This window comes from Pseudopodoces humilis, chromosome 27 (assembly GCF_049639895.1).
Source record: "Pseudopodoces humilis isolate 2021_Gansu_Grassland_sample_001 chromosome 27, ASM4963989v1, whole genome shotgun sequence".
NCBI classification, from domain to species: domain Eukaryota; kingdom Metazoa; phylum Chordata; class Aves; order Passeriformes; family Paridae; genus Pseudopodoces; species Pseudopodoces humilis.
The window spans coordinates 4566607-4590062 of record NC_142226.1 but is presented as its reverse complement, the minus strand read 5'-3'; the positions used below and the strand labels follow the sequence as shown (position 1 = coordinate 4590062).

General features: G+C 50.3%; 2 protein-coding genes across 6 annotated transcripts; both read left to right on the top strand.

Annotated features, from left to right (window-relative positions):
• The first annotated feature begins 15 nt into the window (after positions 1–15).
• On the top strand, positions 16–7099 carry BSDC1 (BSD domain containing 1). Its single transcript, XM_005529755.3, has 11 exons — positions 16–50; positions 937–997; positions 1508–1624; positions 2219–2389; positions 2485–2539; positions 2852–2967; positions 3193–3261; positions 3409–3490; positions 3938–4471; positions 5002–5105; positions 5367–7099. Exons 1-11 carry the CDS (start codon positions 40–42, stop codon positions 5397–5399), a joined length of 1353 nt encoding a protein of 450 aa, XP_005529812.1. The 5' UTR covers positions 16–39; the 3' UTR covers positions 5400–7099.
• Positions 5579–23456, top strand: KPNA6 (karyopherin subunit alpha 6). Of its 5 annotated transcripts, none has more exons than XM_014258516.2 (14): positions 5579–5717; positions 14133–14242; positions 14954–15049; positions 15743–15842; positions 16124–16218; positions 17197–17328; positions 17522–17610; positions 18190–18289; positions 19074–19237; positions 19895–19973; positions 20052–20177; positions 20737–20864; positions 21363–21541; positions 22378–23456. In XM_014258516.2, the coding sequence occupies exons 2-14, from the start codon at positions 14144–14146 to the stop codon at positions 22560–22562; spliced, it is 1572 nt and encodes a 523-aa protein (XP_014113991.1). In that variant the 5' UTR covers positions 5579–5717; positions 14133–14143; the 3' UTR covers positions 22563–23456. The 5 variants fall into 5 exon arrangements, with proteins under 5 accessions (XP_014113991.1, XP_087923493.1, XP_005529813.2 ...); XM_088067367.1 differs by having other exon boundaries at positions 14133–14335; XM_005529756.3 differs by lacking the exon at positions 5579–5717 and adding an exon at positions 8024–8105.

The following is a 23456-nucleotide window of genomic DNA, read 5'->3' as shown; positions in this document are numbered from 1 at the left end:
TGAGGGGTCGGTAAATATTGGTGACGTCACACCGCCAAGATGGCGGAGGGGTGAGAGGGGCACGGCCGGGGGGCGGTGGGACCGAGACCGGGACCGGGATCGCAGTGGGGATGGGCGGCGGCGAGGGGGGGACCGGGGCGGGGCTGGGGCTTGGGGGACGGAATCTGGGGTCAGGGTCTGGATCTGGGTTTGGAGTCGGGATCTGGAGTCCGGCTCTGAAGCTGCGGTTTGGATCTGGGATCTGGGGTCTGTGTGTGGGATCGGGATCTGGGATCTGGGGTCTGGATCTGGGATCGGGGTCGGGATCTGGGGTCTGGATCTGGGATCGGGGTCGGGATCTGGGATCTGGGGTCTGTGTGTGGGATCGGGATCAGGGGTCTGGGGTCTGTGTGTGGGATCGGGGTCTGGGGTCTGGGGTCTGTGTGTGGGATCGGGATCAGGGGTCTGGGGTCTGTGTGTGGGATCGGGATCTGGGGTCTGGATCTGGGATCGGGATCTGGGATCTGGGGTCTGTGTGTGGGATCGGGATCAGGGGTCTGGGGTCTGGATCTGGGATCGGGATCTGGGGTCTGGATCTGGGATCGGGGTCGGGATCTGGGGTCTGGGATCGGGGTCGGGATCTGGGATCTGGATCTCGGTCTGGGTCTGGGGTCTGTGTATGGGATCGGGGTCCGGATCTGGGTCTGGATCTGGGATCTGGGATTAGGATCGGGGTCGGGATCTGGGTCTGGGATCGAGATCTGGGATCAGAATCTCGGGTTTGAATCTGCAGTCTAGCTCTGGCTCTGGGTTTGGGATCTGAGGTCGGGATGTGGGATCTGGGATGTGGCAGCTCGGTCTGGGATCCTGGTTTGGGGTTGGGATGTGGGATCTGGGTGTGGGTGTGGGCTCCGTGCTCGTGTGGCTGTGTCGTGACGCCGTGTCCTGTCCCCGCAGGGAGGACGGGGGCTGGTGGCGGAGCTGGCTCCAGCAGAGCTACCAGGCCGTCAAGGAGAAGGTGGGAACCGCCGGGATGGGCCGGGAGCGGGCGGGCGGGACCTGCGGGGCGGCCCCGGGAGCCCAGCGAGGCTGTGGGGCTGCAGCACAGCCCGGGAGGGTCTCCCCAAACTGGGATGGATTTTCTGGGGATCTTCTGGCTGTGCGAACACTGGGTCATGTTGGGCTGTGTCATGTGAAAATTACCCCTTGAGCAGAGAGGGTTGTGCTTCCAGCGTCGCTTTGTGGTGTGTAATTTCCTGCTTGTGTTAATTATACACAAAACTTAAACCCAGGCTTTTCCCAACCTGTGTTTTTTCTAGTTTTGGGTTAAAAACCTCCTGGAATGTGTTTTGGGCATAGCAGATGCAGTTGTTATTCAGGTTATTCTGGTGTTACGCGTTGCCCAGGCTGGGCTGAGGGCTCAGTTGGGCTAAACTCTCCCACTTGAGATTTTGTAACGTGCTGGGAGCGATCATGGCTTTGTTGGGGATCCAAAAGTCTGGAGAATGCATCTGCTGTCTCCTTGCAGTCCACAGAGGCTCTGGAATTCATGAAGCGGGACCTGGCTGAGTTCACCCAGGTGGTGCAGCACGACACCGCCTGCACCATTGCCGCCACCGCCAGCGTGGTCAAGGACAAGCTGGCAGTGAGTAGGGGCTGGGAGAGCTTAAACATCATCCAGTGCCACCCTGCCATGGGTAGGGACAGCTTCCACCATCCCAGGATGCTCCAAGCCCTGTCCAACCCGGCCTGGGATAATTCCAGGGATGGAACAACCACAGCTTCTCTGGGAATTCCATCCCACCACCCTCACAGAGAAGAATTCCTTCCCAATATCCCGTCTAACCCCACCTTCCTTCAGCTTGAGGCCATTCCCCCTTGTCCTGTGACTCTGTGCACTTGTGGGTGAGCACAGAAGGTCCCTGTGGTTCCCTCTGCACTGTGCTGAGCAGAGGTGACGCTGGCAGTGTCACTGTAGGGTGACACAGCTCTCCACACGAGCTGTGAGCCTCGGCCCTGCACAGCTGCCGCTGGGACAGTCCCAAACCAGGCAACCCCAAACCTGGCTGTGTCCTTCCCACAAGGCCTCAGTTGTCCTCGGGGCAGGTGCCTCCCACCAAATCCTTCCAGCCCAGCCTCCTCCACAGCACTTTCCTGAAGGGAGAGATCCTGCTTTCTTAAGGATCCTAGCCAGAAATTCTGGGATGTTACTGACACTGTACTGCCTCTTCCCTCGAAGAGGGCGGAAGGCTCCTCAGGTGCCACTGAGAAGGTGAGGAAGGGGCTGTCTGACTTCCTGGGGGTCATCTCGGATACCTTTGCTCCCTCACCGGACAAGACCATTGACTGTGACGTTATCACACTGATGGCAACACCCTCAGGTACCACCGAGCCCTACGACAGTGCCAAGGTGATTGTCTCATTCTGGGGTGTGGCATCTGAGCCCTGTCCCCCAGCTCTGCTGCTGGCCCTCCCCTGACAGCTGTCCCCGTGTGTCTCCTCCAGGCTCGTCTCTACAGCCTCCAGTCCGACCCAGCCACCTACTGCAACGAGCCTGATGGTATGGGAGGGTGCAGGGGGGTGCAGGGGGCTGTCCCTAGAGGGTCTGGGGGCCAGCTGGAATTCCCTGAAGCCTTTGGCCACCAGTACTTGGCCGTAGTTGGGATCAGCTATAAAGAGCAGATCCGGCTCTTAACCTCAAGGATCAGCTTAGGCTGAATTTACTGGCCTGGTTTAAATAGGTGCCTTGGACTGGTGGAGGGGTTCTGAGCCCTGTCTCTCTCTCCTCCTTTGCCCTAGCATCTCTCCAATGAAACTTCCCCAAACTCTGGCTTGTGCCAAGGATTGTTATCCCTGTGCTTGTCCCAAACAGGCCCCGCTGAGCTGCTCGAGGCCTGGCTCTCTCAGTTCAGCCTGGAGGAGAAGAAAGGGGAGATTGCAGAGCTGCTGGCAACCAGCCCTTCCATCCGGGCACTCTACACCAAAATGGTGAGGCCCTGCCTGGGGAATTCCTGACTTGGGGATCGCTGCAGGAAAGCCCTGAGCTGTTTGTCCCCTGCAGCTGGAATGGAAACAGCTGTGGTTGTGTGGTAAACTATGGAAAAATGGTTGGAATAAAATAGGAGCTGCAGGCTTTGGGAGGAGAGAGGGGCACAGCAGCAGCTGCAGCTCTGTCTCTGAGGGGCTCATCCCTTTCCCTGATCTCTTTCCCAGGTTCCTGTGGCTGTTTCCCACTTGGAGTTCTGGCAGCGCTACTTCTACAAATTGCATCGCCTGGAGCAGGTGGGCCAGGCTGGGGGGCTCACTGGGGGTGCTTTTCCTGGGAAAACAGGGATCTGGGCTGACTCCTTGGAATCAGTGATGCCAAAATGCCTGGGGGAAGAAAGGGACTGGGGATGTGAGTGGCTGCTGGTGTTGAATTCCCTGCAGGATGAAGCCCGGAGGGAGGCTCTGAAGCAGCGAGCGGAGCAGAGCATGCACCAGGAGGAGCCAGGCTGGGAGGAGGATGAAGGTGAGATAGGTTTTGGGGCTCTGGGAGGTTTGTAGAGAATTTGTCCTGGGGTGATGGCTCCTCCTCAATCCCACAAATGCCAATGGGCAGTGAAGGGGCAGCTCTGATCTCTGCCCTGTGACCAGTGATGGGATCTGAGGGAATGTCTGGAGCTGTCTCAGGGTGGTTTAGGTTGGATATCAGGAAAATGCTCTTCCCCCTGAGGGTTCTGGGGCACTCCAGGGCATGGGCACAGCCCCAAAGCTGCCAGAGCTCCAGGACAGTGCTTTCAGGGATGCACAGGGTGGGATTGTTGGGATGCCTGTGCAGGGCCAGGGGTTGGACTGGATGATCCCTGTGGACTCCTCCCAGCTCAGGACATCCTGTGATTCTGTGAAATCCAGCTCCCAGCCCAGCTGCTGCTGCACTTGCTGAAACATCTCTCACTTCTCTTCTGCCTCCCTACAGAGGAGTTCTTGGGGATGTCCCCCCTGCCTTGTGCAAACATCACATTTCCAGGAGCAGCACAGAAAGAACCCGCCCCAGCAGCCCCGGAGGGAAACCACCCCGCTGCTCCCAAGGGCCCCTCCGGGGAGAGCTGGGCTGTGCTGCCCCCAGAGCTGGTCCCAGTGGAGCAGAGCCCCTCGGAGAGCAGCGAGAGCGTGTCCCTTGTGACTCAGATTGCAAACCCTGCCTCTGTGCCTGCCACCCAGCTACAGACTGCAGCTGCACCCACGGGCACCGGGGACCTCTCCCAGAGGCTGGTGGAGGCCACCTTGGAAGAGCAGAGCTCCCTGGCAAAGCCCTCAGAAGCTGCTCATCCTTCTGCACCTGCCGAGGAATCAGCAGCATCCTCGGAGCCGGCAGCAGGAACAGAGCTCAGAGAGCTGGAGAGCAAAGGCAGGACAGAGACTCTGAGAGAGGAAGGGCCCACAGACCTGCGAGTCTTCGAGCTCAACTCAGATAGTGGCAAATCCACCCCCTCCAACAATGGCAAGAAAGGTTTGTGTGGGGCCTGGGAACTCACTGGGAGGGGCAGCTCTTGGGGAAAGGGCTCTGGGTTTGTGGTGGTGAGGGAGAGGAAAGACATCAAAGGTCTGCTGGCTGAGCAAACCAGACTTTTGTTCCCTGGATGCCAGGAAAGGCTGTGTTATGTGGAGGGAATGTGGGGATTCCTTCCCCTCTACCTGTCATCCCCAGAAGTGTCCCTGCTGGGACAATGACAGTCCCCATATCTAAATCCCTCCCGTCCTTCCATATCTGCTGCATTTTCTGTGTGACTGGAACTTGACACATTCTAGTTCTCCCAGGCCAGAGGAGAAAATGTTTCAGCACCCACCTCTCCCTCTTGTTCTGCACCAGTCCTGGCTGTGAGGGACACAGGCTCAGTCCATCCCATCTCTGTCAGGGAGCTGTTCCTAGGAATGTGGAGGCTTTCCCTCCTCAGGCACGCTGTGGTAGCTGTGAGCCTTGGGAATTCCAGGGCTTTGGGGACAGCTCTGGTGGCTCAGTGGGGATGTTTGTGCTTCCAGGCTCCAGCACAGATATCAGCGAGGACTGGGAAAAGGACTTTGATCTGGACATGACGGAAGAGGAGGTGCAGCTGGCGCTCTCGAAGGTGGAAATGTCTGGGGAGGTGAGTCAGGGGAAGCACAACTGCCCCCCAAAATCATCACCAGCCCCGCAGGGTGCTGCTGCATCAGCAGAGTGGGGCTGGTGGGATGAGTGTGCAGGCTTCCCAAGGGGAGCAGAGCAGGCAGATCCCTCTTGGGAAGGTGTGGGAGTGTGAGGATACATCAGGCTTTGTGCTGGCTCCGGTGCCCTGGACAGGAGGAGCTGTTGAGTTACAGAAACAAGCTCGGAAATAGTTCAGAAATTAATTTCCTTTTGTTTGCAGCTGGAAGATGAAGAGTGGGAAGACTGGGAATAAAGCAGCTGCTTCCAGTGTGTGTCACAGGCTCATTTCCACCATCGAATGTGAATTCAATCACGGACCGGCTGTTCCTTTGTGTGTGACTGTGCTGGGGGTTGCAGTTCCAGGCTGGAGGAGTTAGATTCCTGCTAAAACCTCTGGGCAGCAAGTGACCCCTTCAGATCCAGGAGGAGGAAGCAGGAGGTCACTGGCACACAGGAGCCCGACTTCTGCAGAGGTCCTAGAGACTGGCCAAGCCAAAACTGCCCCTGATGTGTCAGGAAGAAGCAGAGTGAGGGGTCCCTGGGGCCAGCTGGGCACTCAGAGCCCTGCCAGGTGTGTTGGGTGCTGCCAGGCTGCCAGCTGGCTCCTTCCTTGCTTGTGTGTGCACGTGTAACCTACAGCTGAGAGGCTCCTGGATGTGGCTGTGCCTGCTCCGCTCGCTGCTCCGCAATTCCCACCCAGAAAGCAACACCCAGGGAGGGCCTGAGGTCTGGAGGTGCTGCAGAAAAAGGCACTTGGCTCATGGCTTTGACCCTAGAAGGAGCCAACCCCTGCCAAACCCTGAGTTTCTGCCTGGCTTTTTGTCTTGGAAGCTTTTTCTCAAGGAAACTCCCGTTTCCAGCAGTTCCTCGAAGAGCCACGGCCTGCTGCTCCCCCCTTTGCAGCTGCACCACCTTCCTGCACTGGGTTTTGTGTCTTTCTAGTTAAATTCTCCAAGCAAAATCCTCGTGGCTTGCTCTTACTCGAGCCCTGCTGGGCTGGCAGTGGTTTGGGTCACCTGGGAGCAGAAGAACAGAACTCCTCATGTTGGTGCCTAGTTCTGCCTTTGCAAAGGCCCAGCCTGACCCACTGACCACTTCAACCTCTGCTTGACCAGCCTGGGGAGGGAGAGGCTCCCAAATCCAGGTGGTCCCTGCTGGCTGAGGCTGTGTGTCCCCATCTGACCCTGTCCCACCCGTGCCAGGCCCTGCAGCCACCACGAGCTTTGCTGTGCTCGCTTGGGTTCCTTCAGTTCAGTCCCCGAGACTGCTTGCAACACTTGCTTCAGCCCCACAGCCTCTTTTTGGGGCAGTTTCCTTGTCACAGCAGGAGATGCTGCTGATGCTCAGTTACCCCAAGGGGACAGTGCCCTTGCTGCTCTCCCTGGCCTTTGGGGTGGTGGGGTGACACTTTCTGCCTTTGTCCTGCCCCTTCCAGGGCTGCTCCACTGGGGGTGGGGGTTTCCTGCTGGGTTTGGACAGCATTGAACGAGGCGCACTTGGCAAGAGTTGGGGTTTTGGGGTTGGGTTTTCCTCCTTTGGGGTGACTCCTGGTGGGAGCATCCCTGTCCTGACAAAGCCCTGGGGACAGCTCTGCTCCTGCCTGGGGAGTGGTGGGTCCAGCAGAGCCTCACCTTGTCCTGGCTCAGATTATGGTGGGCAGGGGACAGAGGACACCAGTGGGGACCTGGGGCTGGTGTGAGTCCCAGCTGATCCTACAGCAGAGCTCGAGGGTGCAGCACCTGTGTCACTTTCTTTTCTTCTTTAGTTGAATTAACCATTGGGTTGGTTGTGCAATATTCTCTGTTCTTGAACTATTCCGCATCTCCCTGAGCCTTTTCTAGCTGGGGTGACAAACCAGGAACAATTCTAACAGCTGGTAGTTTTGTAACAATGACTTTCTCCAAACCTTTTACAGACTTGCAGTTAACAGCAATTAAAGGAGTTCTCAGAGTCTCTGCCTGTCCCCGGTGTTCTCATTTCCTGTAGGGTGAGGATGACACAATTTTTCTTTCATCTCCCTCAGGAGAGGGAAAGGAGCCCCCACTGCCCCAGGCTCCTCAAACTCTGTCCCCCGCTTTTCAGGGCTCTGAGTGACCCCACAAACCCACCCAGTGTGACTCAGAGCTTGTTTCTGCCTGGCACATCACCCGTGAGCCTGGCTGGGTGGGAAGCACCATCCATTGGGATATTCCCACATTCCATGACACCACGGGGCTGCTGGCACTGGAGGGATTTTGTCCCAAGGATCCCTAAGGGATGCTGCTTGTGAGGAATGCTGGGCTCCACCAGCTCTTCCCCTTCTTGCAGCCAAGGGAAGGGGACACGAATGAGGGACATGAATGGCAGGACAGGGGACAGAACCCAAGTGATGGGACACAAGTGACAGGACATGAGTGACAGGTGACAGGACACGAGTGACAGGACAAGTGACAGGACAGGTGACAGGACACGAGGGGCAGGACACGAGTGACAGGACGAGTGACAGGACACGAGTGACAGGACAAGTGACAGGACAAGTGACAGGACAGGTGACAGGACACGAGTGACAGGACACGAGTGACAGGACACGAGTGACAGGACGAGTGACAGGACACGAGTGACAGGACACGAGTGACAGGACAAGTGACAGGACAGGTGACAGGACAAGTGACAGGACACGAGTGACAGGACACGAGTGACAGGACAAGTGACAGGACAGGTGACAGGACAAGTGACAGGACACGAGTGACAGGACACGAGTGACAGGACAAGTGACAGGACAGGTGACAGGACAGGACCGCCGGGGTAGTTCCGCCCCCGATCGCTGGGGGCGCCCGAGGCCCGCGGCCGCGCCCCGCCGCTCTCCGCGCGCACAACTTTGGCCCCGCGCGGCCGCCGTCCGGCCCGCGCCCCGCCCGGTGCCGCCATATTTTGGCCGCCGCCACCACCACCGGAGCCGCTGCCGCAGCCGCCGCGATGGGTGAGGGCCCTGAGGGGCGGGCGCGGCCCGAGGAGCACCGGGCACGGCCGAGGGGATGGGGTGGAGCCGGAGGAGGCGCTCCGAGGCTGGGCACGGCGCACAGCCCGTCCGCCCTGCGTTGCCGCCGCCCTCGCCTCTCACCGGCGTCCCGGGCGCTCCCGGGGCTGAGGGCGGCGGGCCCGGCGCGGCCGCTGAGTCATCCCGGGGCCGCTCCCGGCGGCTGTGGGGGCGCGGGGGCCTTCAGGGGGCTCTCGCTGAGGGCGGCCCGGGGGTTGTGACCGCTTCGGGCAGCGCCAACAGCGACTTTGGGGGGCTGCGGGGCGGGGCGGGGGTTAATGGTGAAATAGCGGAGATTTGGGGGTGTCAGTGCTGCAAAACCCCGGGCTTGGTTCGGGAGAGCTCCGAGAGTCCAGTTTGGGGCTGTCAGCGCTGTAACTTGGGGCTATTTGGGGCTGTTCCTGCTGCTGTTGAAGCCTCACCGGGCTGACCCCGGCTGTCAGATCGCTGCTCCGTTTCCATTCTGACCTCTCAAGTGAGAATCCAGCAAACCTCTTCGCAGGTCTGATAACCTTTCGGATTGGGAAATCTGAGGCTTTGGTTGTTGTGACTTTGATTAAAGCAAAGCTTGAGCCCTCAGTGTCGCTGTGCACGTGCTGTCCCTGTGTCACCGCGGGTGACAGGACACTGATGGGAAGGAGTGTCACCTCTTGCAGGCAGGTCTCTGTCCCCTGCAAATAAATCCCGGCCCAGTGTTACCCCTTCAAAAAGTGTTTTAATTTCAGAAGCTTTTTGTTTGGATGTGCCTGATGTGGGAGGTCCCAGATCGGGGAGGAGAGGTGGCCTTTCTTTTTTATTTCTTTTTTCTTTTCAAAGGATTCCTGTAGGAAGACAGGCTTTGGAAGGATGAAATAGAAAAGCCAAGGCTGTAGCAGCTGTGTTTTCCTTCAAATTGACTGAGGATCTTGTGGAAATAAGGATTTAAATGTTTCCACTTTTCACCTGCAATATTTTCTTTTAGCCAGAGCTGTTTCAGAAGCTTAATGGATTTAAAGTGGCAAATTTAGGTTGGATATTGGGAAGAAATTCTTCCCTGTGACTGGCCCAACCCTGGAATTATCCCAGGCCAGGTTGGACAGGGCTTGGAGCAACCTGGGACAGGGGAAGATTTCGCTCCTATGGCAGGGGTGGCACTGGATGAGCTTTCAGCTCCTTCCAAACCAGGGATTCGGTGAAGCTTCAGAAATGCCCTGTGAGGTGGGATCTTGCTTGCTGGGATCTCATCAGGAACTTTTCTGCTGCCTCCAAATCCTCCTGTGGTGTTCCAGGAGAAGTCACTGACCACATCTGTGTGTGGCTGCTGCACCTCCCAGCCCTGAGCAGCTTTGAAATATTAATTTATGGCTTGAGATGTAAAACCTGGGCTGGCAGCTCCGAGGAGAAAAATGTCCTGGGGCCTGGCAGGAATGTCTGGAGACTCTTGGAGAAGTTTTATGTGAAGCTGAGAATTTTGTGCACAGAAGCTTCTCCTTCTTCCCACCACTGTAAGAGTTTAATATCCCCCGTGTTTGAATTATTTTGAAACAAGCTAAGGCTGCTTTTTTCTTTCTTTTTAAGTTAATGATACTGTTGGAAATTATCATTAGTTTGTTCCTTATTTGCCATGCAAATGACATCTTGGTTTAACCCATGGAGCAGTATTAATGCTCAATTCTTAATAAAACCCCCGTGGCTGATGAATTTAACAGTTAATTGGCTGTTTTGGGCTTTGTTTGCTTTAGTTCAGGAGAGCAAACATGAACTTTGTCAAGGGGGAGACTTTCATCATTAAAATCCTGCAAGAGGGAAATCCTGATTCCTTCAGGCTTTCAGTTCTGGGGCTGGGGAGGTCCAGATAAATCTGCTTAGCAAATCACACAGTCCTGTTTGTTTCTGAGGCAAAGCACACGTTGGAAGGGTTGGATTTATTTGGAATTTTATATCCCTCTGTAATTATCTCTGAGTGTTTCTGGTTGGTTTTAATCCCTAACTTTCCTGGGTCGAGTCTGAGTGGATTCAGTTAAAGTTTTTTCCTGTTTTAGGGACTGTTCCGAGTGACTCTCAGCTGACACTTGTGCTTGATCAGTCCATTTTTAAAGGAAATCTGAATGTTCAGAATGGATAAACCAGAAGAGAACTTAAAGCCCTCAAATTTTGGGATGAAAAAAATCAAATCAGGAGGAGGAAGCATTGAGAACTGGATTGAGGAGTTGCTGGGTTGTTTTTCCATCAGGGCAGGGACATTCCTAAAGGCTTCCTAATCTTCTCTTGACCCTCGGGAACGAGAAGCAAATGCTGTCTTGAGAGTGAATTTCCCCCAAAGAGAATTTCTGCCTCTCCCTTCCCCCTCCCAGCACTGCACATTCCAGTGGTGATATCACATCCCTGGCTGCCGGGAGCTGAACGAGCCAAAATAACTGCGGGGCTCAGGGATTTACCAGCACAGCGTGTCCCAGAGCCCAGGGACGGGGCCAGGCTGCTCCAAGACAGCTCTGGAAGAGCCTCTGCGGGACTTTGGTGGTGCCAAACACTCCAATAACCCCTGTGAGAACAAACCAGCCCTGCCGTAGTGTCAGCACAGCAGAATTCCCCTGCTTTTCCAGGGTTTAAATGCAAAATTCCAGGGTTGGGGTTGGGGTTATGTGACAGGATTTTTTTGGGTAGTTGTTCTCCTGTTCAGCTTTGTTTGCTCTGTCTTCTGAGCAAACAAAGTGAATTTTTTCCTTTTATTTTATTCTATTAATTCACTGCTAAACTAGTGGTGACAGTAAAAAAAATGTGGTTTTGACTGATTTCTGATAGCAGTTCAGAGCTGTCCTTTTGCACATTTTATGTGTTTATTAATTTGATTTCTATTTAAGTAGTACAGATGATTTAGCCTTCTTTTTCTAGGGTTTCAATCCACTTAATAAAGTTGTTCTGGACACATTTTTTTTTCTTAGGAAAATCCTCTGGAGATGTTAATTAAGTTAGGAAGAGATGGGAGGATCCTCTGGGATTTCAGGGAAGTGGAGAAATATGAGGAATGAGGTTTGCCCCATGAACTCCAGCAGTTCATTTAATTTATTTTGTTGCAGTATGACTAATTTAGAGGAGTTTAAATTATAAATCACCAACTTCATCCCATCCCAGGGAAAACTTGGATGGAAAGGGCCTTTGGAGGTCACCTAAGAGCTGGGAATGTCCCCAGCAGGCACTAATTGACAGATTAGTGCTGATGAAGTTCCTCAAGTGTATTTATTTATACTTGCATAATTCCCCAACCCTTCCCCACTGCAAAGAGCAGCTGTCAGCCCTCCTGGCCGGGCTGTGTGTTCCCAGCCACCTTTGGAAGATTCCCTGTGGAATATTCCCTGTGGGTAAGGGCGTTTTGGCTTCAAAAGAGCCGTGTCAGGTCTCGCAGCGCAGGCTCAGCTCTCCCTGACTCAGCAGCACAAGTCCTGCAGTGACTCAGCTCCCAGGGTTTAATCAGCAGCTGAATAAAATGTTGGAAGCAAAAGCTTCTTGCAGAAAATCGGGAAGAGGCAGGGTTGAATTCCTGATCCAGGAACATCCAGAAGCTGTTAAAGTAACAACTGTGGAATTAGAGTTTCCTGCCATAGCTTGTAGTGGCTTTACAGGGATTTGAGTGCCCTGCTGAGCCTTCAAAATCAAACTTTAACCCCGTTTTTCCTTTCTTTTGAGTGGTAAATACCTTCTCATCCTCCAATTTATGAGTGTGGCAGCTTGGATTCGTAACTTCGTGACAGCTGGAGGATTTTTTTTTCCCTTCAGTGAAGCCAAGAGGGTCCAAATTTCTTCCAGCTCCTGAGGGGGTTTTCTTTGCACAGGAAATTGGGAAGGTGTTGTTCAGTTCAGTTTCATCCTTAAGTTTGAAATGCAAATACTGATTTTTTTTTTTAATTATTATTTTTTTCCTGGAGCCATGAATGAAGTTTGCTAATCCAGGGAGATACAAAAGGCACAACTTGGGGAACTGTGGGATTCCTAAAGCAGAAGGGATGTTTTGTCCAAGCTGGATCAGAACTTTTTAAAATGGAATGAATCTTGCAAGATTTGTTGTTTTCTTGAGTGAACTTTGAGGATTTTAGTTCAGTGTCCACTGGACCTTCTGTAAAAGGAAAAGTTTCCAGAGTAAAATGAAAATCTGTGGCTGGAGTCTCTTCCCTGCATCAATTGCTTAGGAGCAGAGGATTCCTTCCCCATTCCTGACAGCCCAGGTGCTCCCAGATCCTGATTAATGGCTTTGGGGATATTCCCACCGATTGGAATTTAGAGTTAACAAAAATGAGCTGGATGTTTGGTACTGAAACATTCCAAACACAGAGTTTGTCCTGCTGTGTTTAATTCCTGAGTCAGGAGCTCACTGGGAGGTCCCAATCCTGCGTTTCTCACACCCATTGCCATGGAAATGGGGTGGAATGTCCCAAATCAGCATTCTCCTGCCATTAAAGCATTGCCAGAGATGATGGGCTGGGAAAAAACCAATGGAAACCATCTGCAGGGATAAACTGTGGGAGAAAAACCAGGGAATTTTGTGACAACCAACCCTGAAGAGTTATCCTTGGGATTTCCCTGCAGGATCACAGTTCTTGATGCTCTGGGATAAAAAAAACCCACCAAACCTTAAAGGACAAGGTGCTGAGTGTTCCTGAGTCTGGCTCTTTCTGGCACAGCTGAGTTGGGAGGCAGCTGAACTCTCATGTGTCACTTGGCTATTTATGTGACTGCCTGGTAATCCTGTGTATCCTCACTTTTCCTTCCTCCTTTACTTCAAAACCACCTTTTAATTGGAGGCTTTGCTTTCCAAAAGGAGGATTAAAATTCTTAAATTGTTTGGAGAATTAAGCTGTCAACTCTTACTCTTCCATGTGGCTGCATGAGCCACAATAGGGTGGAAATAAAAATAAAAACATAACAGTGGTGCTTAAACGTATTTTCTGAATTAAAATCTATATCTAGGTGACACCTGGCTATTGTATGGTAAGATATAAACCACTAAAGGCTGTAGATTTTTCTCTTTTTTGGTGTCTTTTTAGCTGGTTTTGGGAAGTCATAGAACTGAAAGTATTTTGTTTCCTCTCCTGTTAAAATATTGGTTTTTTTCCCAGTTATTTTTTCTCTCTCTCCTTAGTAATGAAAAGCTGGATATTTGTATTTAGTAGATGTTTTTTCTTGGGTTGGCTGTGGACTTTTGGGTCTGACAGTTCTCCAGTTGATCTTGGAAGGGCACCAGGGTGGCTGGAGGCAGTTGATAAGTGGGACTGAAACTTTCTGTGAGCCACTGGGCTGAGGGTGCCTCAGGCTTGAAATGAGGAGCAGATAAAACTTCAAACTTCCACCTGCCCTTAGCAGCTGGGAAAAAAACCAAAAAATATTTGTTTTCTAATGAGTTCTGAAGGAGTAACTTGGTTCAGGGCGAGTTGGGTCTCAGGTTTATCCTGAGAAAGGTAGAGATGTGCAAATAATGTCAATAATGGGAGAATTTGGGGAGTTTTGCCATGCTTAAAGCAGTGGGTTCCAGCTGGAGCAGCAAGAGGTTTTATCCTTCCATACTTCAGTTACAGCTTGGCCCTGGCTGCCTTCAGCTGTGCCAGAAACTGGAGTATCCCTACCCTGGCTGGGAGGGAAACTCGGGAGGAATCAGGTTGGAATTGCTGCATTTGTCAGCTCTGAAACAGCAGCAGAAGTAGGTCAGGTCCTGAACACCTGGTGGGACACACATGGCCTGTCCCTCACCTACAGCTCTGCTCTGTTCTTGTTATAAACTCCATGCCTTCATCCTGTTGCGTTTTTGCTCTCTGGGAAAAAAAATGTCTGGGAAAAAAATGCCGTGCTGATAGCAGGGAAATAAAAATTCCTGCTAAAAACCAAAGGCACTGGGAGCAAATAAATGTGTTTCACCTGGTTATTCCATGCTTTGTGCATATGGGAAGGACACACAGAATCAGTGACAGGAACCCTGAGGCAGAATTCCTCCTGTTTTCACAGAAAACTATCGAATGAAGAGCTACAAGAACAAAGCCCTAAATCCCGAAGAAATGCGCCGGAGGAGAGAAGAGGAAGGGATTCAGCTGCGCAAACAGAAACGAGAGCAGCAGGTAGCTGTCACCCTGAGCAGGTTGTGTTCAGCCTTCCCACAGCCCACACCGTGCTGCTGCCCAACTGGAATCTTCAAGGATCTGTGCATTAAAGTTTGTTGACAGTCCTTATTTTTTAATTTCTAACTGAGATCTTGCTTTTTTTCTCTTTTTTTTTCCCTCTGGGCCCTGCTCACGTGGAGAGCTTTCCAAGCATTTTGTTCTTGGGCTACTCAGGGTTTCTTTTTTTCTTTTGTTCACAGATCCTTGATTTTAAAGGTGGTGGTGGTGGGTTTTTTTTAGATATAATTAGTGAATGAGATTATTTCCTGGAGAAACAGGTAGAGCAAGTGGAAGTATGGCCTGCATGTATTTCTTAACCCTGAGTGTATTTCTTTTTTGGAAGCACGAGGTGATTCCCAAGTGATGTGTGTGGAACTAAATATTTGCTTTATTAGCTACCGTATCCAAGCTGCTTTTTCCTGATTTTGGTCAAATTCTGCATTTGCCTGCCCCCGTGGCTCAGTGATTTGGGCATTTGCATATTTGAGGGCAAGACTTAGCAGGTTTGTGTGCCAGACTAATCCTGAGAGTGCAGAGCTGCTGTTAATGGCCACTTTTTACTCGGGTTCACTCCAGGAAGGATGTTGGTTGAGGAACAAGAATGTTGAGTTGTGGAGCCTGTTCATCCTTGCTTTCTAATAACATTCTCTGTGTTTTGGTCCCCACCAGCTCTTCAAAAGAAGGAATGTGGAGCTGATCAATGAGGATGACTCCATGTTTGACAGTCTCCTGGTGGATTCCTACGTTACTTCCACAACGTGTGGGGTAAGGTGCCTTCAGACAGATTTAATGCTTTGGTGAGGCCCTGCAGAGATCCCCAGAGAAGCTGTGGCTGCCCCACCCCTGGAGTTATCCCAGGTTGGATGGGGGTTGGAGCACCCTGGGATAGTGAAAGATGTCCCTGCCCTTGGCAGGGGGTGGAACTGGATGATCTCTAAGCTCCTTCCAACCCAAACCATCCTGGGATTGTGTGATTGCATGGAACTGCCAAACTCCAAGGTTTTTATTCCCTTACTTTCAAGAATGTTTGTGTAAGTTGGTGCGGGCAGCTGGAACAGCCACAAAGCCTTGGCTAAAACGTAAAGAGGAAATTTACTCTTGAGGGGAAAATTTATTCCTGGGAGATCCAGAGGGACATAAGTGGAGCCCTGCAAAGCTCAGCCCATGCCAGGGAATCCCTATCCTGCTGCTCACTCTGGTTTATCAAGGGTTATTCCCAGCTGCATGTTCAAAATCCTCCTCCAGTGTCCTCCCCTTTTATCCCATTCTCCCCACCAGTGTTGGAAATGTGACCTGGAAGAGTCTGTCAGGAATTCAATGCTGTGCTGGGATCCCCAGTTTTGAATCCTTGGGTTTCTGGCTGAGCCCAGATCATGGCAGGATGTCTTGTCTGTGGTGCCTGAAATAGTCTCAGTCTGCAATGAAACCATTTCTCTCTTCTCCTCTGCATCTTTTCAGGAGGGATTGATCACAGGAGAGATGGTGGAGATGCTTTTCTCAGATGACCCTGACCTACAGCTAGCAACCACTCAGAAATTCAGGAAATTACTCTCCAAAGGTAAAAATAACTCATCCCTGCCCCAGGATCCAACAGAGATCCTACCTTTATAAGGGTTTGTGCACAAAAGCTTTGCAGGTTGGGGAAAAAAAATATCCATAATCTAGAAATGTGATAATCTCTTGTATTGCTGATGATTGTCAACTGTGTGATTTGAAAATGATTCTGCCAAGCTGCCCTGCTGGGTTCAGTCCAGTTTGAGATAATTAAATTAACACTTGAGGCTTGTTACTCCCCTGCATGAGGCCTGTTCACTCCCTGACACTGCCTTGCTGTTTCAGAGCCAAATCCTCCAATAGATGAGGTGATAAACACTCAGGGAGTGGTGGAGAGATTCGTGGAATTTCTGAAAAGAAGTGAAAATTGCACATTACAGGTAAAGGAGATTCTGTTACCAATTCTTCAGGGTGTGCAGCTGTTTAACCTGTGAACCCACAGGTGCTGTCAGGGGAAAATGATATTTTGAACCCCAGAAATGCAGTGTATGTGATCTATAAAAGACAAAACTAGTCTGTAATGCTTAGGCAAAAAAAAAAAGTAAATTGCTCTGAATTAAATTATTGGAAAAATTCTGGCAAAAATCACCTAATTCAGCTGCAGCTGAAGAGATTTTGGCCTTCCTGTAGCTGATATTTCTGCTGGGAGCTGCTGGAGCCATGGGATAAACCTGCAGGAAGAAACTGTGGGAAGAAAAACCTCCATTGCTGGAGGCTTTTAAGCAGAGGCCAGGAAATGTTAGAAATGGGTTTGGCCAGTGCTGATCCTGCCTGGGGCTGAAGGAAGGCCTGGGTGGCTTCCTGAGATTCCTTCCAGCTTGGTAGTAAGTCCTGGTTTCTTTGGAGGGGTTAAAGAGACTTCCATACATGGAATTTGATCCAAGTTGGTGACTGCTTTCCTCTTTCTCCCTGCCCTCTGGCCAGAGTGGCTTAATTTCCAGAAGAACTGGATAGAAATCTGGTTTTAAACCACAAAAAGAGAAGCAAAAGCAGGGAAATTCCATTCAACTTCCCTTGAACTCGCAGCATCTTTGGGATGTTGGATGAAATACAAAAAAAATTCTATTTTGTGTGTTTCTGCACTCTGTGCCTTCACTTTTCTTGCTGGGAAATGGTTGTGGAGGGGAAATGACATTTTGGTGACATCTCTTGCTCATCCTTTGAGCAGCTATGGCTCTTTTATTGCTCAAGAAAATAAAATCCTTTGAGTATTGAGATGCTCTCTTCCTTTCTTTCACAAAACCTTTTTAGCAGAATTGTAGGCAGAATGTAATGAGAGCTATTTTGCTGAATCAGGCTGCTTTTATTATATTTTATTTTATTATATTTTATTTTATTTTATTTGTCACTCCTTTCAGTTTGAGGCTGCGTGGGCCCTGACGAACATCGCCTCGGGGACTTCCCAACAAACCAAAATAGTCATTGAGGCTGGGGCAGTTCCCATATTTATAGAGCTCTTAAACTCTGACTTTGAGGACGTTCAGGAGCAGGTAAGGATCACTCCTTGCTCTGGGATTTCAGAGTAAATTTCACGTTAAAAATGCAGTGCTTAAATTGAGTGATCCCAACTGGCTGCAGAGCACAGACTGTTGCCCGGAATTACAGGAAAATTGCTTTCTCAGCACACTGCCTGCTTCTCCCTTTTAGAAACTGGATGCTAAAACTGTTGCTGTTTCCTTTCAGGCTGTCTGGGCCTTGGGGAACATTGCTGGAGACAGCTCTGTGTGTAGAGATTATGTCCTTAACTGTGCCATTCTTCCTCCCTTATTAATGTGAGTAGCCATGAGGAGTTCTGGGATTCCCATTGTACCAGGGCAGCAGTGTTGGAGCGGGGCCCACAGATTCCCTGGCAGTGTGGGATCCCTGGGAATCAAACCTCCGGTGCAGAGGAGAGGGAATCTGTGGATGACATTCCTTCACACTGCTCTGGGGGTGAGGTGGGTGCTGCTCCTTCTGGAGTCACAGGGTGTCCCTCAGCTCCTGCTCTCTGCTTGGGCTGTGGATTTGTTGGGATTGGAGTCAGGTCTCTCACACCACCTCCCTTAGCATTGTGATAACGTGGATCTGTCAGGCCTGGGCTCTTGTTTTCCTGGCAAGAATTAATCTTCATCCCACCCTGGAGAAGTGTGGCTTTGTCCCAGATGGCTGGTTTTGCTGCTTCTGGTGTCAGCCAGGGCTCAGCCTGACTCCTCACCCCACAGGACTCACCCTGAGCTCAGACTGAGCAGTTTGTATCACTTGGTTTCTGGTGATGGCTGGGCTGAATTGGAATTGGAACTAAATGTTTTAATTCTTTTGGTTCCCTCTGCTTACACATCAAGGACAATAACCCCTGGTAATTCTCTGTTCAGGCTCCTCACCACATCCACCAGGCTGACAATGACACGAAATGCTGTCTGGGCCTTGTCCAACCTGTGCAGAGGAAAGAGTCCACCTCCTGAATTCGATAAGGTGAGAAGAAATGCCTTGTTGGCAGCCAGGTGGTGGGGAGACACCCAGTGAAGATGTTTAGGTTATTTTGGACTGTTGAACTTGAGGAGGGCACAGGGTGAGGTTTTTCCTGCTCAGGTTGATCTGGATATTTAATTTTTCCTAACTTTTTTGCTGGGACCCCTCAAATAAGGTACAGGCCCAGGCTTCCCTAGGAAGTTTCTCTCAACCATTTTCTTATGAACTCTGGAATTTTGAGTCTTCAATGATGACCAATTCTGAGACCTGGAAATGCTAAAAAAACATTTTAGCACTCACTCCTGTGAGTTGTGGTATCTTCCCTTTCCCTGTCCAGGGAACCTAACTAAAGGTCCTGCTGGCTTTTCAGGGATCTCATCCTCCTTTGGCTACACAAAAATGTTTTAAATCAGCGTGTTTTCACCTCTTTTAAGTGAAACTTCACATAGCAAAGCTGGGAAGCCTGTGGTGAGGGGTGAAATCTGAATTAAGTGCAAATATAAATCGACTTATTGAGGTGAACTTGGTCTAAATACTGAGAGTCAGAAATGGAGCAGAACTCTTACAGGAGCTCCCAAAGCTCAGTGGAATTCCTCAGTGTCATTTGAGTGCAGCAACAAAGCTCTTGAGGTGGCTTTGGGTGCTGATGAGGAGCTGCTGACTGGGAGAAGGGATCTGTGGCCATCCAGGATTTTATCTGGGCAGTCAGCACGAGCAGGAGGTGTTTTCCTGCAGGTGTGGTGGTCCTGGCCTGGTGACTAACCCTGGGTGGTGGCTGTTGTTGCAGGTGTCCCCCTGCCTGCCAGTGTTGTCCCGATTGTTGTTCAACAGTGACTCTGACCTGCTGGCAGACGCGTGCTGGGCTCTGTCCTACCTGTCCGATGGTCCCAACGAGAAGATCCAGGCTGTGGTGGACTCAGGGGTGTGCAGGAGGCTGGTGGAGCTCTTAATGTGAGTATCTGTCAGGAGACTGAGAACCCATCCAAATCCCATCAGAGCCAAACCCCCTGTGCACATGGGATCCAGGCACTTGAGCTGATCTGGAGCAGGTTCACAGCTGGAATTTGCTGGCTTGCCTTCCTGAGCCAAAGATTATCCAGTTTTTCTCTAGACTATGAAAAGATACCTGTGTTGGTCTCAGCATCTGCCCCAAAAATGATAAATTGGCTGATAAAAGACACATTATCCATATAAATTTGTGAAATTCGGCCATTTTTTGAGTGTGGGCCAACTACAGAGACAACTGGGAAGAACTTTCTCTCTCCTTTCCCAGATTTCCTTAATGATTGCAGAGTGTTGTGTGCTCTCAAACTTCAAATGGAAGCCTGGTTATGAGGCAAATCAAAGAATAATGGCTAGGAGAAATCAGCCTGGCTTTGTTCCTCCAAAATCTGGAAAAGGAGATGGGAGTCAAGATGCAAAGGATCAAACTGTGTTGCAACTTTGTTTTCAGTGGCAATATGCTCTATGCTCAGCTTACCCTGTGTTCTGTATGGCAGGGGGTGGAATCCTAAGGAAATCATGCAGATGGGATCATGGGGAGGGAACATCATGAATATCTCAGGGATCTGATGGATTTGGGTTTCTCTTGGCACAATTTTCCTGCAGGCACAACGATTACAAAGTGGCCTCCCCAGCACTTCGAGCAGTTGGCAACATCGTAACAGGGGATGACATCCAGACCCAGGTGAGAGGAGAGGGATTTCCTGCAGGGAATGCAGGGCCTGGCACTGGTGATCTCATTTCTGCTTCCTTTCTCCCAAAGGTGATTCTAAACTGCTCAGCCCTGCCTTGCCTCCTCCATTTATTGAGCAGTCCCAAGGAATCCATCAGGAAAGAGGCATGCTGGACCATATCCAACATCACAGCAGGGAACAGAGCACAAATCCAGGTAGAGTCTTCTCCAGCCTGCCTGCAGTGATCCCAGCTTCCAAGCTCAGCATTAAGGATTTGCAGCTTTTTCCTCGCCCTGACCCTTAGGATTGGTTCATCTCTTACTCTGCAGTCATTTGCAAATTTGCTGCTGCCAAATGAGCTAAAAAATGGGAATGGAAATTGGGAGTGGCAGCAGCACATGGATTGAATCCCACAGGTTGGATCACTGGAATTAGAGGAGATACAGCCCCTATTTCTCCATCCTCAATCCCTTTGAAGAGCTGGAGCTCGTTGAGGTTTAATTATCCTTTTCCTGATCTACACAGGGAAGCGGAGCAGAGCTTTCAGCATTCCCACAGTATTGATGAAATTCCAGGGATTGCCTGCTGTGCTGGTTAGGGAATATCTGCTTTTAATAGGATTTGTCTGAAGAACAAAGCACAGGAACCACTGCAGGGTGCAGCTTGGGAAGTTCTTCACATTGGGATATGGAGGTGGAGGTTTCTTTCAGGTGCTGGGAAGCCTTCTGGGAAGTGCTGCCAATCCCAACCCCTCTCCCTGCCCTCTCTTCCCAGGCAGTCATAGATGCCAATATTTTCCCGGTGCTGATTGAAATCCTGCAGAAAGCAGAATTCCGCACGAGGAAAGAGGCAGCCTGGGCCATCACCAACGCCACCTCGGGAGGGACTCCTGAGCAGATCAGGTATTCCCTGAGGGTCTCCTCCTGGGGGATCCCTGGCTGAATTCCTGGGAGCTTTGCCTTGAGGGGAATTTCCAGGCAAAGGAGGAATTTGGAGAAATTCTGGAGAGTAACTGAGGCAGGCAGAGCTGGACTGTAATTTGTAATTTCCTTCTGGATGAGGATAATCTAATCCCAAACTTTCTCCATCTCTCTTTGGGTAGTTGAGGCTAAATGTCCAAACTTAATGACAGATTAAATTCTAGTCTGGATTTAACTTGAGTAGCACCAGGATTTCAAAAGTGGCTCCTTTCCTTAAAAAAAAAGAGATTTCTGAAAACAGGGCTGTGTACAAATGCAAATAAACGGATCAAAATGAACTTTGCAGAGCAGTAAATGTGTATTTTAAGGTAAATTTCTGGATTTCAGTTGAACTTCTTTCCTTTGCTTTCCAGTGGAGCAAAGGTGATGCTTCCCAGCTGCTGAACACACAGTGATGCTGGTGCTGCTCTCTCTCTGCAGGTACCTGGTGAATTTGGGTTGTATCAAACCTCTGTGTGACCTGCTGACTGTCATGGACTCCAAGATTGTTCTGGTGGCCTTGAATGGGCTGGAAAACATCCTGAGGCTGGGAGAGCAGGAAGCCAACCAGAGTGGGACTGGGATCAACCCCTACTGCAGCCTGATTGAGGAGGCCTATGGTAGGTGGGGCTCTGGGCACTGCAGCAGTCTCTTGGTTGCTTTTCTGCTCTGTTTGAAGGGTTTATTATATTCCAAAATGTATTATATTTGTTCCAAAATCTTTTCAGACTCATTTAGTGGGTGATGAGAAAATATTTGGAATTAAAACTCTGACCTGGAGTCCAAGCTGAAAATCGTGGCTTGCACCAGGTGGAAATATTAACCAGGAATAATGAGCTGAGCTAAATAAAAAGTGACAGTTCTGGGTCTAAAATGGCTCTGACTGTACCCAGTTTTTACACTGGAAATCCAGGGAGACTTTGCCTTTCCCTGGAGTGACTTAATTTGGTGCTGATGGGGTTTTTTTATTTATTATTTTTTTTTTCTGTCCTCCTCTCGATGCTTTGAGGAGGAGCAAGTTCCTATTTTGGTCTGAAACTCCCTGTGAGCTGACAATGTGCTTTGCCCTGTCATTACTCTGAGTGTCCTGATTCTCCCTGGAAGGATAATTCCTGGAATTCCTGAGGGTGCACTGTGCGTTGGTGCTTTCTGTGCAGCAGAAATGCTAAATGTGGATTTAATTGGGGCAGTGAAAGCTGGAGGCTCCTGGGACAGGCCCTGCTCCTCCCTACCCCCTGCAGCCACCAAATTCCTCATTTTTAATTCCACTGGAATCTGGGATTAGCCTGCAGCTGGGAGCACATCTGGAAGAGCTAAAGTGGCTTGGCAGTGATGAGATCCAAGGGCAGCTTTGGAACAATTGGATTTAGGTGTTCTGCTCATAGAATTCTTTCAGAGATGGAGATGTGGATTTGTTTCATCCCATTCCACTTTTTTTTTTTTTTTTCCTCAAAAGGTTTGGATAAGATAGAATTCCTCCAGAGCCACGAGAACCAGGAGATCTACCAGAAAGCCTTTGATTTGATCGAGCACTACTTTGGGGTGGAGGACGACGCGGCCGTGGCTCCCCAGGTGGATGAGAACCAGCAGCAATACATCTTCCAGCAATCTGAGGCTCCCATGGAAGGATTCCAGCTATAATCCTGGGGAAAATCCTCAAAAAATAAGCCCCAAAAAACCACCACAAACTTTCTGGAAAGTATGGGAGAGCAGCTGCTGGTCCTGGCTGGGAAGGCTGGACACCCACTCCACCTGGTTAGGAAAACTCTACAAATACAAACCACGGTCCCGGAGAGAAGGGGAATTTCTGCTCCTTGTTCCTTTGGGCTGCTGCTCACCTTGTCTTTGGAGGCAGGATGGACACAGAGGTGACAGGTGGCACCTCTTGGTGGCTTCTTCTTTGTGGTGGTGTCTCCCCAATGCAGTTTTTACCTCGGGTACTCTGGCCTTGGGTTGGGTAAAGACACAGAGAGGAGGGAGCTGTTCTGGCCACAGTAATTCTGCAAAACGTGGGTTGATCTATTTAAATTTTTTTAATTATTTTTCTTTTTTTTTTTTCTTTTTCTTTTTCCTTTTTTTTTTTTTTTTTTTCTTTTTTTTGCACATGTTACTCTTTATTAAAGACTCTTTAATATGCCAAGAGCAAAGTTTAGCCCTGGCCTTCCTCCTTCAGGTGGACAGTCCTGGTGAACCCAGGACCAGTTCTTTGATGAAAAATACTGAAAATGGACAGAAAAATGAGAAGTTCTCTCACTGCTGGGAAGTTATTTTTTTTTTTCCTGCTGCTTCCCTTTGTCTAGATTTTTTTTTTTTTGTTTTGAAGAACTGCTAGCGGTATTTCAAAGGATTAAAAACAACAACAAAAAAAAAAGCAACAAGAGCCCAAAGATGGGAACTGGGGTGGATTTTTTTGGAGCAGGAAGCACAGCTGCTGTTGCACAGGTTTGGTTTGCATTGTACTGACTGATCTCAGAGCTCTGAAATGCTGAAACCCAACTTCATCTTTACTTGAAATACTTTATTTTCCATGAGAAA

What these genes read in the sequence shown, in the direction of transcription:
- BSDC1 (XM_005529755.3), top strand. An exon ending in TGGTCAAGGACAAGCTGGCA is followed by an intron (nt 1,625 to 2,218) that starts GTGAGTAGGGGC and finishes CTTCCCTCGAAG; the next exon opens with AGGGCGGAAGGCTCCTCAGG. An exon ending in CTCCAACAATGGCAAGAAAG is followed by an intron (nt 4,472 to 5,001) that starts GTTTGTGTGGGG and finishes TTGTGCTTCCAG; the next exon opens with GCTCCAGCACAGATATCAGC.
- KPNA6 (XM_088067366.1), top strand. An exon ending in ATTCTTCCTCCCTTATTAAT is followed by an intron (nt 17,611 to 18,189) that starts GTGAGTAGCCAT and finishes TTCTCTGTTCAG; the next exon opens with GCTCCTCACCACATCCACCA. An exon ending in GGGATGACATCCAGACCCAG is followed by an intron (nt 19,974 to 20,051) that starts GTGAGAGGAGAG and finishes TTTCTCCCAAAG; the next exon opens with GTGATTCTAAACTGCTCAGC.